This window comes from Orussus abietinus, unplaced genomic scaffold, assembly GCF_000612105.2.
Source record: "Orussus abietinus isolate OABI.00-Male unplaced genomic scaffold, Oabi_2.0 scaffold7, whole genome shotgun sequence".
Lineage (NCBI taxonomy): Eukaryota > Metazoa > Arthropoda > Insecta > Hymenoptera > Orussidae > Orussus > Orussus abietinus.
The window spans coordinates 2,431,339-2,445,653 of NW_019394453.1; the positions used below are offsets into that span (position 1 = coordinate 2,431,339).

The 14,315-nt window shown below is 43.4% G+C and overlaps 1 protein-coding gene across 1 annotated transcript; it reads right to left on the reverse strand.

The window, feature by feature from the left end:
• Window positions 1–63: 63 nt before the first annotated feature.
• LOC105703977 (cGMP-specific 3',5'-cyclic phosphodiesterase) lies at window positions 64–10,879 on the reverse strand. Its single transcript, XM_012432803.2, has 12 exons — window positions 10,806–10,879; window positions 9,592–9,931; window positions 8,964–9,194; window positions 8,064–8,421; window positions 7,135–7,304; window positions 6,775–6,997; window positions 6,600–6,674; window positions 6,502–6,540; window positions 5,068–5,349; window positions 4,611–4,987; window positions 3,555–3,991; window positions 64–3,155 (listed from the first exon to the last, which is right to left on the reverse strand). The coding sequence occupies exons 2-12, from the start codon at window positions 9,891–9,893 to the stop codon at window positions 2,479–2,481; spliced, it is 3,171 nt and encodes a 1,056-aa protein (XP_012288226.1). The 5' UTR covers window positions 9,894–9,931; window positions 10,806–10,879; the 3' UTR covers window positions 64–2,478.
• Between the last annotated feature and the right edge of the window lie 3,436 nt (window positions 10,880–14,315).

The window sequence follows — 14,315 nt, forward strand, 5'->3', positions numbered from 1 at the left end:
TAGATATACGACTAGTGCGACGAGGGCCCGGAGGTTTCCCACTTCGCGAGGCCACACGCGCGGCAACGGAACATTTGTTAAAACGACCGAGTCGGAATCTTGGAAAAGAATGTCGGAAGTGTCCTTCGCCCCGAATTTCGGGAGCTTCGTCGCGCGAGAGTTGTCTTTATTTTTTTTTTGTTTTTTTATGGAAACGCGAGAGTCCCCAAAAACGCGATCGCCAGACGAGGAGACCGAGATAAGAGGTCAAGTACGGCGCCAAAAAAGTTTCACTTAATTCTCTAAAGATGCTCTCGCGAATGTTCTACATTGAGAAAAACACGTTTTTTTTCTTTCTTCCTTTCAAGGAGATTATTTCTCTGAATGGGGTTAAAGAAACCGCGGCATAAAATCAAAGAAATGTCTGAGAAAAAAAAGTGCCGAATGTTTAACGCTGATAAATTGCATTGATCGAATACTTCATATCTTAAGATAACGATGTAAGAAATCGAAACTATGTTTCATTTCTTTAACTCCATTTAGAGAAATAATCTCCTTGAAAGAAGAAGTTTTCATTTTCTTCTTTTTTTCTTCATAGTTCAACGAAATGAAATATACTTTCATACCTAAGAAACCTTTCGGTAGATCGAATGAAATAGTACACCAAGTTATTAGTTGCAATTAAACACGTTACAGGTTTAAAGAAATTCCCAAGAATATCATCTCTTTGGGGTATCTACGTGATCTTTCTACCGAAACATTGTTAGTTGATACAAATGAACGTTTTTCAATGAAAGGATGCTTTTCTAATTGGAAATGAATTTTTTCTCGGTGTAGCTGTCGCGAGGAGCGGTTAATTGTCGCTCGGCCCTTATCTTCGGGCTTTCCTTTGTCGGAAAATTGCACGAACTGGACGCAGGGCTGTCGTGGAAATTAACGTGCCCGACTCGACGCTGACGAATTAATTGATAATTAATAGTCGATCGAAACACTGCGGAAACTCGCACGGAAGTCGATCGGTTCAACGCTTATCGTTCGGTCTAGTTCTATTGCTAGGTTATCCTAACTAGTGCCTATCGTTACGCGATCGCCACTCCGATACGTTCCCTCGTGCTCTTCCTTCCTGTTATTTTTCTATTTTTGGTACGTTTGTTTTTCTTCTTTCGCTTGATTGGATCGAGAACCTTTCAACTTATCTAGCCTGGACGATCAAACAATAGAAAAAGGATTGTCGGTGCTCGACGCAATCTCTCGTATTTTGATTCGCTGCCGTAGTGGTACTCGCTGATACGAGCTTTGCGCAGCTTCTATTACCTTGAGACTTATTCCGAATAAACACAAAGTGGTGGAATACACTTTGAGAAATGGCCTAAAACCGTTGGCTGTAATCGTACAAAGTGTGTCGCGAGAGAAAACGGGTCTTACCCGCTCCAATGTCCTGTACACGACAAATTCAACGTCCATATCAAGTCTATTCTATTGTTTATTAAACCATCGTTTTGGTCGTGTAACGCGAACGTCGATTAAACGTAGTCCGTGCGTAAAATAATCGCCTATTATCGTTTGCTATACGTTGAAATAACGTTAATACGTTAAATACACGTTTCTTGTGGATGTATATTTAACGTAGAAAAAAAAAACCGTGGGTGGATAAGCGTTTAATTTTTGCATCTACCACCTTATTATCACTAGATTTACGGGTATAAAACGTGAATTCCACTGTTTTGTGTTTATCGGGCTGTGACCATAGAGATGCAAGGTATCTCGAGATTCTGGACAACCTGGTAGTCGTTTCTACTAGTTTTCTACAGCTTGTATTCTCGAAATTCTCTCTGCGACGTTAGAGATGAAAAATGCATTCGAGATGCTGGACAATCTGATAGTCGCGTCTATTAGTGTAACGCAGAATGTTGTTCCTTGGCTCTCTGAAGTTACAAATGCAAGATATCTCGAAGTCCTGGATAACCTGGTAAACGTGGTGGTCGCGTTGACCAGGATTATACAGACTGTTTTCCCTTACGCTCTCCAAAGTTACAGAGACAAGCCATCTCAAGGTCCTGGAAAACCTTTTAAACGTGATACTCCCATCTACGAGTAGTATACAACCTGCATCCTTTCGATTCTCCGGAGCTACATAACGAGTCGCCTCGAGGTCCTGGACAACCAACTTGGTACTCCCATCTACGAGTATTAACAATCTGCATCCTCTAGATTCTCCGAAGTTACGGCACAACCTATGAGAACTCGAGGTTGATGTCTCTCCAGCTCCGAAGAGGTGGCTGAGGCTCTAGAAGTTCCCCAATAAGGAAATCTCCATGTCATCACTGCTGGATTCCGATACACCAGCTCAAGGATAATTGACGAAGGGCGCCGAGGACGCAATCCCCGTTGTCGAAGGAGTACACGTTCACACCCTCGATTCGGTCGCTAGATGAGCTCGCCCCATTGCGAGGCTTTCTAACATTCGGGTATGTTTTCCAAAGAACTCGAGGTAAGACGTCAAATTATCATGCAGAGCTTGTTCCTGGCATGGGTCTTCCTCTCGGGCATCGGGATCTTCGGCTTGGCCGGCAGGTCCTCCGAAGGAGGTCTGCCGTACAGACTCCTGGTCAGTCGGTATCTTGTGCTCTTACCGAAGTTCTTCCCAGGCTTCTTCACCGAGGGGAACCTCGTCCCTATCCCCAAGGACAATTTTGCAGCTTCGGCCAGGTTGGCGTTGCGAGGTGCCTCCGCCTTCTCAGGGTGGGCGCAATTCAAGGTCGTCACCGTGAACTCGATATCCTTCGGCTCGTAGGACACGAACTCCTCGACGGGCTCCTCGATCGTGTCGCGATCTATCCACGTAAGTCCCATCTCCACCTTCTCCGCCAGGTCTTGCCAGTGCTTCCGGTTGTCCATCGTCCCCTCGTACAGAGGAAGGATCCAGGGGAAGGTGTCCGACAGGACTTTGTACAGAGGCAGACATATCACGTCGATGAAGCCGACCTGCATTTGCGGCAACTCGTCCCGTCGTTCGCGGTCCATCATCGCCACGGGCTGTTGGTTCAACTGCAGCTTCTCCAGGTCACCCTGGTCGAAGAATTCGTCGGCGACGAGCTTCGCCACGCGGTGTTGCACCTCCCATGGCTTCGCGATGGCACTCACGTCGCAGGCGGTCATCATCATGCCGCAGAGCACTGAAAGTGTGATAAAACGTAACTTTATTCTACTTTTCTAGATTAAGGTGATGCGAAAGTGGCGTCAAAGTGGTCTCGTTTATGAAACTTTTCGCCGAACTGGGTGTACCGAATCGTTTCAAATTTTACAATATGAACATGGGGGCTACAAGGAAGATCCTGGTACCCATAAAATATAAATTTTTTTTTAATTTGTTCATATCGTTGAAAGTTTTTATAAGAAATGAAATTTCATGAGTATCAGGACCTTCCTTACAGCCTTTATTGTCACGTTGTAAAGTTTGAAACGATTCGGTACACGCACCTCGGGAAAAGGTTTCATGAACGCATGACCTTTCAGATGCCATTTTCATATCCCCTTAACGGTGTATTGTTAAGAGATAATGATTTGAATCCTACGTTCTTTCTTCTCCTCGCTCTGCCAGTCGAATTCCCCCTCGTCGATCAACTCCATGAATCGGTTCTTCTTCTTGAAATAGACCGCCAAGTCCGTAGAGAGAATGGCATTTTCCACAACTCTCATGACTTTTCTGTAATCTTCCATTGTTAGGTTTTGAAAAATATTGTTGCTGTCCGAGTTTAGAATCATGACGCATTGATCGAAGTGATGGTGTTCCATGGTACTGGTCGAGTAAAGGATTGCCAGAGGCGACTCCGTTTTCGTCTGAAAGGCATTGTTGGTACCTCGGTGGTCTAAATCGTGACAGAGACAAGCAACCAAAAGGCCTAGGATCTCCAGGTCGGTCATGAATTGCTCCATTTTCCCGGTCTTTAGAATTGCAAACATCGTTTGAGCGACATTTAGCGCATGCCTCCAGTTGTGGTACTTCACCGGTCTGCAAACCAGAAAAGCAATTGGCTCTTTGTTACTTCTCCCTCTAATTGATATCAACAGGTGGTTATAATATTTAAATGGCCTTTGGTGCAAAGGAGCAAGAGGTAAGTACCCACTCGCAGGAACTCATGGGTAAGGTCATCGTCAAAGAATTCTCATTTAAGGAGACCCTCTCGTTAAAACGCTTGAAAAATGAGTAGTTTTAGCCTGCAAGTGCGAGAGTAACAAGGAAAAAAAAAGAAGAACTAAATAACATAAAGGAAGAAACATGAATTTCTTGAGTATTAGTATAAAGCTCTTTAAGTTCTTCGGCGACCTTTAACGCGCGTTTAAACCAAATGTTTTAGATTAACGATTTTTTACACACAATTTTCTTATGAAAAGAGTTCCAGTAGATCGAGTTTAACTACGAATAGAATGCCGCAAAATAGTTACAGATTAGTTAATAATTTCATTTTTTTACAGCGGCGCTCGACGAAAAAAGTAAAGAATCGACTCTTTCCAACGTTTTCACCGGAGAGTCACTTTAAACGAGTTGTTAAATCATTTTTCGACGCCTCTTCGGTAGGGAAAGTCATTCTAACGAAATAGTTTCGGTAAATACCAGCTGATGTGTATACCTGTAGTTCTTTTTAACGCTAAGAATCCAACGACACATTACGTCGTAAGGTATATGAAACTTTTGTATGAGATTACATTGCTTGAACATCCTGACGGTGGCTCTACAAGTGTCCTCGTCGCTGAGGTCGAAGTCGATAAAAGTAAAACTATAAAGATTGTATTTCTCTGCCGTTGGTATCGGGTCGGACGTGAGCTTGATCGTGTCCTCGTTGCTGGCAGTCGCATGATAACTGAGACACTCGAGAGCAACTTTTTGCTTAGCCATAAGTTTGCAGGCCGATTCGTACATTTGAGTATTGTGAATACCGAGGCCACAGAAAATTGCGAAAGCTTCGAAGATCGTCACGTCAGGATCCGTAAACGACGTCCCATTGTCCTGGAATTATTATAAATACCCGGCCATTTATTTCGCAAGCTAGGGAGGTTGCAAATATATGAGAAATATGAAATTCGAACCTTGTTTATCAATTGTGCCACTCCTATCACCGTCCTCTGGCCGTTGACAATGGGCATACATAGGATACTCCTTATTAGCTCGTTCCCTGTTTCTACCAGATCCTTTTTCAACCATGCTGCTACATCTCCGATATTTAAAATCTGTCCTGTAGTCGCCACGTATCTTGCGATTTGTCCTAATGGTTTCAACAAGTCATTGGAATTTGGTCGGTAAATCTTGGCTTCCTGGGTCCCGTTTGCCATTTCAAAGATCATTGTGAATTTATTGGCTCCACTGGTTACCTGCACAAGTAATAATAACCATTTATTATGCCACTTGTATGAAGGTTCCTTTTATAGGTTTTTATATGTTTCGTTAGAGGTATTTGACAATTTAGGTTCTGAGTGTTATTTTTTATGGCAAAAGAAACTTTTCCTTGTAAATATAAAGAATCATACTTGAAACTCGTTCTTTATCCTGGCATTTTTATACATTAGGAGGAGTAATAGAAAGGAGTCCACGATGGAGGCTTTTTTGCTAAATGATAAATAAGCATCATAAAATCTGAATAAATGGTCTTTTATTTAACACATGTACAGATTTTATAGGTTTTTCATTTAGTTCCTTAAGTGAACAGTTTTCAGACGATGACTTTGTTTCGATACAGCCAGGTATCTTCTAGCAGCTAAAAAAGTAATTAAATGTTCATGCAAACAAGACGTCATACGTATACAGAAATGAAATATCAAAACAAATAATTTAAATTAATTTAAAGAATGGCAAGTTCACAATGTAATCGTTAACATTTTCACGAAATCGTCTACTGTTAAAGATACACGTTAAAAAATTATCCAAGATCTTAAGCACACATGTACATACATGCTGGTTAAAGTTCATTGGCATTCCTTAATTTATTTTCATAACTTTAGGCTTTTGTATGTGTTTAGTATTGTAGTGCAAAATGCATAAAAAAAGTGAAACGGTTGAAGTCACTTACCTAGTAAATTCTTTTGTTGGCAATAAAGCTAACGTTCGCATTCACTCTCACAGAAGTGTATGTAGAAAGAAAATGGTTCGATAACCTGTACTATATAGCATATATCGAACTGCAATGGCTGCCATGAATCAGGCAACGGTTATTAATTTTTTAGAAGTAAGGGTGTACGAAGTGCTATTTTTAACAATTTCCAGTCAACGCATAAGACCATCTCAAGAAGAAATAGACGTAGGTAGAATGTTACTATAATACTCATAAAAATAATGCACACCTCTTCCCACTACCGTTGAGGCACATTGCCCACTTCATTTTTTTTTTTTTTCAAATCCCAAAGAAGCCGATGTTAACGAAAGTATTTTTCAAAAACCACGGAAATGCAAAACACCAACGTGAAAATTTTAGTCTTGGTTATAACTAAATTCGAGCTTGAATAAATTTATTCTTTAAGTATACTTACGTGTTGTTGAAAGATGTCTTCCATATCGATGTTGTTGCTCTGAAGTAAAAGTGTGAAATAAGTCACAGCTTTTCCATGGATGTAGGTAATTCACTCACCTCTCTTCTCGACAATGGTTGTCTGCTTTCTTGAACCATCTTGCCTGGACGTTCAACGATTTTTTCCAGATGACTCTACGGTCAAATTCAACAATGTAGGGTAATACAAAAATCCATGGAGTGCTTATATAAATAATTTTTCAATTTTAAAGCGCAATCGCAAGTGGAAACTTACTGCTTCTCCACAGTCCAAGTCCAATAGGTATACCGCACATCTCTCGCATTTGAGCAATTCCTTCGCCTCGGTCATTATTTTCGTAACGAGGCATTCCAAGTTGTTCTGCTCTTCGAAAATACTTCTCGCCAAATTAAGAAGAATTTGGTTCCTTCTATATTCCTGCACGGATAATTCGAATAGTTGAGCGTTTTGAATCCCAATTCCGCAAAATGTCAGGTACCTTAAAATGGTGCGTACGATATGAGTATATTAAAAAGCTGCAACTTATAAGGAGCAGTTGATAAAACAGCACTTTCAGATCACCTCGATTCAGCCATTGCCGCCTTTTTTCGTTAACGAGAGAGTCAAAGTGCTCACCTTTGAAATACTTCAACGTCTCTTTGGGTGAACTCATTGCTGTCATTAGTCTTGTTGATAATTTGCGCCACTCCGATGACGTCGCCCTCGTAATTGCAGATAGGCATCGATAGGATAAGTGTCGTCTTGTATCCCGTTCTCATATCAATGGCGCTGTTAAACCTGGGGTCCTGGAATCGATTAGGAAATGATTTAAATCGACTTACTGTTAAGAATACGTTCGCTAATGACTTATCGATTACTTCTAACAATATCTTAATCTCCGTAAGGAAGGTCGATTGTTCCTTGCAAACGAGTTAATGTGTACAATCGGGACTACTAATATGGGCTGAATCTATCTAACTCTAGAAAAAAAAAACGGTGTTCCCACTTATCAGACACGGAAGCGTTCGCCGATAACGATTTAATACGTACGATTTACATATAAATTCATACCGATCGAAAGGGGTTTAAATTTTAATTTAATTACAAAACCACAGCAAGTTAGGCTCATCCAAGGGGCTATTCATTCGGAAATCAGGCAAAAAATTTCCTTTGTAACTGATAACCATTGATTTCTATTTTTCAGTTATTTCTATCGATAATCAGTACTTTCTCACGTCCTGCTTGTAATTTTCTTCATACCAGACAATTTCCCAATGACTTAAAATAATTCTTAACGAGTTTAATCGTTGCCACAAGTTCTCATCAATTTCACCCTGTTCCACCCTACAACAATGTTCCTAACAATTCCCTAGCTCATTTTCTCAGGATTTCCAGCATTAAAATGCCTCATTTCCTCTAGCCTTGGATGAAATGGATTTTCGAAATCACCATGCACTTGTTTGAATTTATAAACAAATGTTTCACTCCGTTTCAGCCCATAATGTCGTCCGAGAAGGGAATTTAAAGAAGTTCAGCCGAGTCGATCGAGTACACTCTTCACCGACCTTGTAGGCATCCTTAATATTGATGATCTCTTTAGTCTGGGCCACGTAACCGGCAATTCCGACACCAAAAGGTATTTTGATTTCTTCATTCGTGGCTCGCTGAAGAGCCTCGTCCAATTCCGTATCCTGCGTGACGTCGAACAGTTTCGCGAAGAGATATCTGTTATCCTGGGGACCCTTCGCCAGGAACAAACTTCCACGGTCGGCGTGAGTGAGCAGTCCAACGTTCACAAGGATCTTGTGACAAAGGACGTTGATGTCGAGTTCGTTCGCCACGTCGCGAATAAGCTCCATGAAAAGTTCACCTTCGTCCAGCCTGATTAATTCTTCTCGTCTCCCCATCAGGGACGTCGACGCTCTAAACAATCATCGGATTTACTCGATTGGTCGTGCAATTTCGATCGCAAAACGCAGCTCGCTGTGGCTGCGTGCTCTGGCGATATGTTTCTATAATCGAAACATGTCGAATAAAAGTACAGAATGACCGACGATGGTCAATTCGGAACCAGCTGAGGATTTTCAGTAATCTGCAGCTCTAGTTTAATGTCCTTAAGGTGATGTGAAAGTGACGTCAAAGAGGTCTCGTTTATGAAACTTTTCTCCTAACTGGGTTTACCGAATCGTTTCAAACTTTACAACGTGTATGTGGAGGCTACAAAGAAGGTCTTGACCCCCATGAAATTTCAATCTTTTCTTTTTAATTTATTTATAATTTTACGTCATGCAGTTTGAACGAAACCCGACCGAGTCTCTTTACTGACGGTATAGCTCGACTCGTATGGAGTAATAAATGTATGGTGCTTCTTCGCGTTTTACAAGCTGTTAAGGATGTAACGCTTGTACCGGAATTATACGTGGCTTTGAAAATCCCATATCAAGTCCGATCTTTACATTGCTTACCTACTCGGGCTTTTACTTCGCTTTATGGGTGAACTCGTGGCCAGCCAAGATTGGAACAAGTCCGAGGTCACGCTGTTTCGTTTACTCCTGCTGAGCAAACTTTCTTCCTGATGTAGACTCGAAGTCGAAGACTTCGGCTCCAGGCTGGAGGCTTGCAAGCGTTGCCGAAGTTCCGGGCTCGCCTTTTTCCGGAACCAGATCTCGGCCGCTATCGGATTGGCCTCCAGGTACCTGAAGACGGAAGCCAGTTCAGTGTCACGCTATATTTATCGGTCCCTTACCGCAGGTAAGTCACTGCTCGGGAGGAGAATAAAAATACCCGATACGTATATTCTTTAAATTAATGTTACGGTATAAATAGAGCCCGGATGAGGGCCGTAATGCGGCGCGTGTACTGACCGCTCGCACGGAACACTCATTAGAGTGTTTAGCGAGACGGTGACAGAAGCCAACAAAAATTTAGGACCGATTCATTGAATGAATAAAATATTATTTAGGTTGAATGACGTATTTTCTTTCAGCGTATGCTCGGCATTCCGTGTGCATTTAATTGGAATGCAATTTAAAATAAATAAACTTCTACTCGTCAGCTGATTGTCGAGGTACTTGACCATCAATGTCCACGTACTTGCCGACTTCCTCCATCGTCAGGTCGTCCTCCTCTTCGGACTCGTGGATGATGTCCTGGCAGGACATCCTCATGCTCCTGCATAATTTCGTGATTTCGTTCTCCATGTGGTCAGCCTTGGTGATCACCGTGTTCAGTCCCACGCCGTTCGACCGTTTCTTATTGTTTCGGATTTGAGGGAGATTAGAAGTCGTGTTGTGGTGTCGGCATTCGTAATGCACCAGGTCGCCGGAGCACCGGACCAATGAGCATTCTTCTCGGTCAGATGTTTTCGAAGACTCTGGTATCATGGAGATTTTCATGGTTTCCGAAGTTTCGGCTGGTCCTCGTGGTGGCTATCCTTGAACGATAAGTCAGCATTCTTCGGGATCTCTCCGATACAATCGACACGACGGACTATCGCTCAACATCGGTCGTACTAAAACGTTAATTTATAAAACCCTTTTAGCCTGAGCTCGCTTTCAAGGAATTCGATCACTTAAGATTTAGTCGCAAAGAAAGTCACATGCTGCTCCTACGGTTACAGCCCCGGTAATTCGCGTTAATGACTCGATAAGTACCTTTAACTGAGGTGTACGAAGGAAAAGCAAATAGGAAAACGATCGCAATGCATTTCCCAACGAGCAGGGACTCCAACAGCGCAAGTTATTCAAGCACTCTTGTAACACCCTGGGCGCTTGTTCAACTACTTTCCGATTTGCTACGTACAATCTTTAATCACCCGACAATTTACGCCGCGGTTAATTTCTACACTGATAAAAATGCCCACGTAAATTTACATACTCAATCGTTGGTTATTTCGATGCCACAGTAAGTTACAATAAAATTACATTGTCTCCGCAGTATCGCATTCGACATCTAATGTTACATTTAATTCAAGTAAAAATACACTAATGCGGCAAACACACAATGTTAGGTATATTTATACATTTTCTAATTAGTAATCTTTCCATTTTACGTATTTCAATGTGAAACTTCAGTCAAGAGGTGTATGCAAATGTATGTAAATTTCTGTTGATTTTTATCAGTGTATATCTTATTAGACGTATTTCTTAGTCTTTTTATCTTTCCACAGAGAATTTTAAGAACGTAAGGAATTCTTTTAACGCTTTAAGTATGACTTGAAGAGTAGGCTTTTAATATATGCTACTTGAAATTGCAGGGTTTGCGACCGATTGCTAGATTAATCATCCGTGAAACGAGTGATCCGTCACCTTCGGTGCGAGACTGCACGTGGACATTCTGAGATATTGCGGGTATTCAGATGATATATCCCGCGCATTCTTCGAATGCTTCGGAGAGATTGCAGGCCTCCGGCGAATATCCCCAGGATATGTCTCTAATCCCGAGTGCGTCGACCATGTGTCGATAAAAACGTCAAAGTTCGGCGCAGTTTCATATAGGGTATTGTCGAGGTGCACCTAGTGAAAATTACAGGTACTCAGGACATAAAGCCACCGGATCAGTCGCGGAATTGCTCCATAAACCGTACTATCAATTCTTATCCGCGATCGAAGATGAAAAAACGGTCCAGACAATCTCACAGCCCGAATCTCCCTTAAACGTCTCTGCGCAGGTACAATCAATGCACGAGACGAATTCCTCGTGAAATCGTAATCGAATTGCAGACGTACCACTGAAAGGCCTCCCCAGCGTAGAAAAGTGCCAAAATCGACTTTCCTTCCATCGATCAAAAAGAGCTTTCTATGGAGAAAAAAAAAAGAAAAAACGAAACTGCCTTGCATCGATCAGCTGATTAGCTACAAGTGTTATGAATTACATTTTGCACGCAAAAAAAGGTGTACAAAAAGCTTTAAACCTGTTTTCCTTGAAATAGCATTTCCTGCAATGGTTAAACTTATCAATTCCCATTAATTCAATAAGCAAGGAATCATTTCTCTAGAGGAAGTTTCCCTTTCAACGCGCTACCTCGACGCCACGCCGATTTTCAATACACCCCCGAAGATGACCTTTTGGTCGCCAGGGAGGCCCATAAACCGATCGAAAATCATAAATCGAACCGAACGTCGATCGCTAAGATTTGGGACGCACACTCGGACCCCGGTCACGAGCTCCACGATCCACTTCGTGATATAAAATTGTAATAAGTAATACCTATCAATTCTCATTAACGAATAAGCATCATTTCTCTACAGGATGTTTCCTTTCCGACGCGCGCCGTTTTTTAATACACCCCCAAAAATCACCTTTTGGTCGCCAACGCCAGGGAGGCCCACAAATCGACCGAGAATCATAAATCGAACCGAACCGGCGTCGATCGCTAAGATTCAGGACGCAGACTCGGGCTCCGGTCACGAGCTCGACGATCCCGATCGATCGGCGAGGGTGATCGCGATTAACCCCGCCATCGCCACGTTTCGAAGGGCTCGGAAGGGAAGGCCATTCCCTGGGGGCCCGAGCGCGAGGTCGCACTTCGAATTTCGGTGATCGTCGCAAACCGGGCCCGAAGAAGTCGAGTCGGTTCCGCGACGAAGGGCCTCGACGGGCCTCGGTCTTCGCCCTGAAGGTCCGCGTCCGGAGGGCCCGGCGACGTGGGCATCGACTCGGACCTCGAGGTCCTCCTCTTGGACGCGGAGGCCGGCCGAAAGCTCGAGGCTTACTGAGGCCAGGCTTCGGCGGGGCTTGCGGGACTCGCTGCGAGGGAGCTTTTCTGCGATATGTGTGCCAGTCCGTGAGGAGGGTCCCGGGTCGGTGTTGGTCGGTCCGCGCCGTCCGCGAGATCGATAGAGTACCGCCGGTCCCGGACGCAGCGTTCCCTCTGCTCGCTTAGCTTCGACTTCGGGACACGGCCGGCGAAACACCTCTCGTGCTTTTTGGATGCCTACTTCCGGCAGGAAGCGCTTTCAGCCGTGGGAGGTCCGGGAGGGACGCCGCTCGGCGGCGCCGAGAGAGTCCGGGTGACCGCTAGCGAGCGCCCGGACTCGCCGAAGGGCCGATGATTGATGGCTTCGATCGAGGTTGCCCGTGGAAATGCGCTCTTCTCGGGATTTTCTGACTGCGATGGGCTTGTTTCATGCCTACATGCGCCGATTATGGCTTGTAGGGGATCTGTATCTACGTTGCAAGGGGTTCGGACGAAACTTCTACTATAATTTGTCCAGAAAGTGACGTCGATCGAACTTGCCCATTGATATGCGTTGTTCTCGGGATTTTATGATTTCATTGGGGTTGTTTGATGTATACATGGGCATCATGGCTCGTAGGGGATCTGTATCTACGTTGCAAGGGGTTCGGACGAAACTTCTACTATAATTTGTCCAGAAAGTGACGTCGATCGAGCTTGTCCATTGATATGCGTTGTTCCCGGGATTTTATGATTTCATTGGAGTTGTTTGATATATACATGAGCCGAGCACGACTTGTAGGGGATCTGTATCTGCGTTGCGAGGGAATCCTACGAAATTTGTATTAGATTGTCCAGAAGTTTGGTTCATATAAATTATCGATTTTTCAATCAGGTCTGCTCACCTAGACGCTAGCGGCTCTTCTGAAATTCTTGCCGTTGTGTCGGTAGTTTAATCTGGATTAAAGTGGAACGTTACACCGAGTTCGCGCAAGGTTTCATGTTTGCTGTAATTCCCTGAAAAATCGTAGGAATCTTTTGTAAGACCTGGTTGAGTCTAGACTTATTGCAGGTTTGATGTGTACTCGATGTAAACTGAGGATGTTTGCTTGGTGGCCATTCAGGGCCAAGGGCCTTTTGAGTTCCCAGGCGAATGTGGAGGGTGAAAGCTTCGGTGAATGACGTGCTTTCTTCTGTTTTACATAATAAGCCTCCCGCGCTACGCAGGAACTCCCTGTGACATGATCCATAAAGTCTGTAGATTATTTCCCATGATCTTATCGTACCATACGATTCTATCCCGTACTCCTGGATAATATACCGTAACATTCAAAAATTACCTAATAAAAGTTCAATCTCACCAAGATGGAGGCAAATCAATCAGCGATGGGGCTTCAGTTTCGTCAAACGTTCTTCAATTCAGTCGACCTGAAATGCAATTGCATTTTAATCAACGGTAGGAAAGTTTAAATGGGCTGCAATTCAATCGAACTTAAGTTCGATCGTACCGAAGTTCAACACTTTGTTGGCCATTTTCCCGTTTCCTTCCTGTGGGAGGTTTTGTCAAAGAACTCACAGTAATGGCTCGGAGTCTGTGTGCGTGGATTGACTTCAGCAAATATGTAGTCGGGCCGTCCTTGTCCATGATAATTGCGGGAGTCGAAAAGCTGAAATAATCGATACGCTCTGAATTATTCATGTAAAAAGGTGCAGCACGAGCGGGGCCAGTGGTGGGCCATCGCGTTTGCAAATTTATTGATGCTGCTCTACTGTTGATACTAGACATAAATGATAAATTAAAAGCACGGCATATAGCGGAGTATAATGTCGTGTACCCACTAGAGACAAGTGCGCGCCAACAGTACTCGAGTTGCTCGTTAAATCTTCACGTAAAGGGCTATTAGGGCTCGTGAGTGTAGCCTTTGAACTAAAAAGGGGTCGCCGATGGATTCGCGATAGGTCACGTCTATGAAAATTACAGGGGTCTTCGTGCCGACAAGGAATGCTTTCATGTTTTCTTTGCGCCCTTTTGTGGATCTAACATAAGCCTGGCTGTTGTAAACACTCGGTTGCAAAAGTCAGTCCTTAGACGTCGGATAAAATCCCTCGTTATACAGTGAGGCCTAGAACGAAAGCGAAT

What these genes read in the sequence shown, in the direction of transcription:
- LOC105703977 (XM_012432803.2), bottom strand. Translation starts at nt 9,893, where the DNA reads ATGAAAATCTCCATGATACCAGAGTCTTCGAAAACATCTGACCGAGAA. An exon ending in ACGATGGAGGAAGTCGGCAA is followed by an intron (nt 9,195 to 9,591) that starts GTACGTGGACAT and finishes TTCCGTCTTCAG; the next exon opens with GTACCTGGAGGCCAATCCGA. An exon ending in ATATTAAGGATGCCTACAAG is followed by an intron (nt 7,305 to 8,063) that starts GTCGGTGAAGAG and finishes AATCGATTCCAG; the next exon opens with GACCCCAGGTTTAACAGCGC.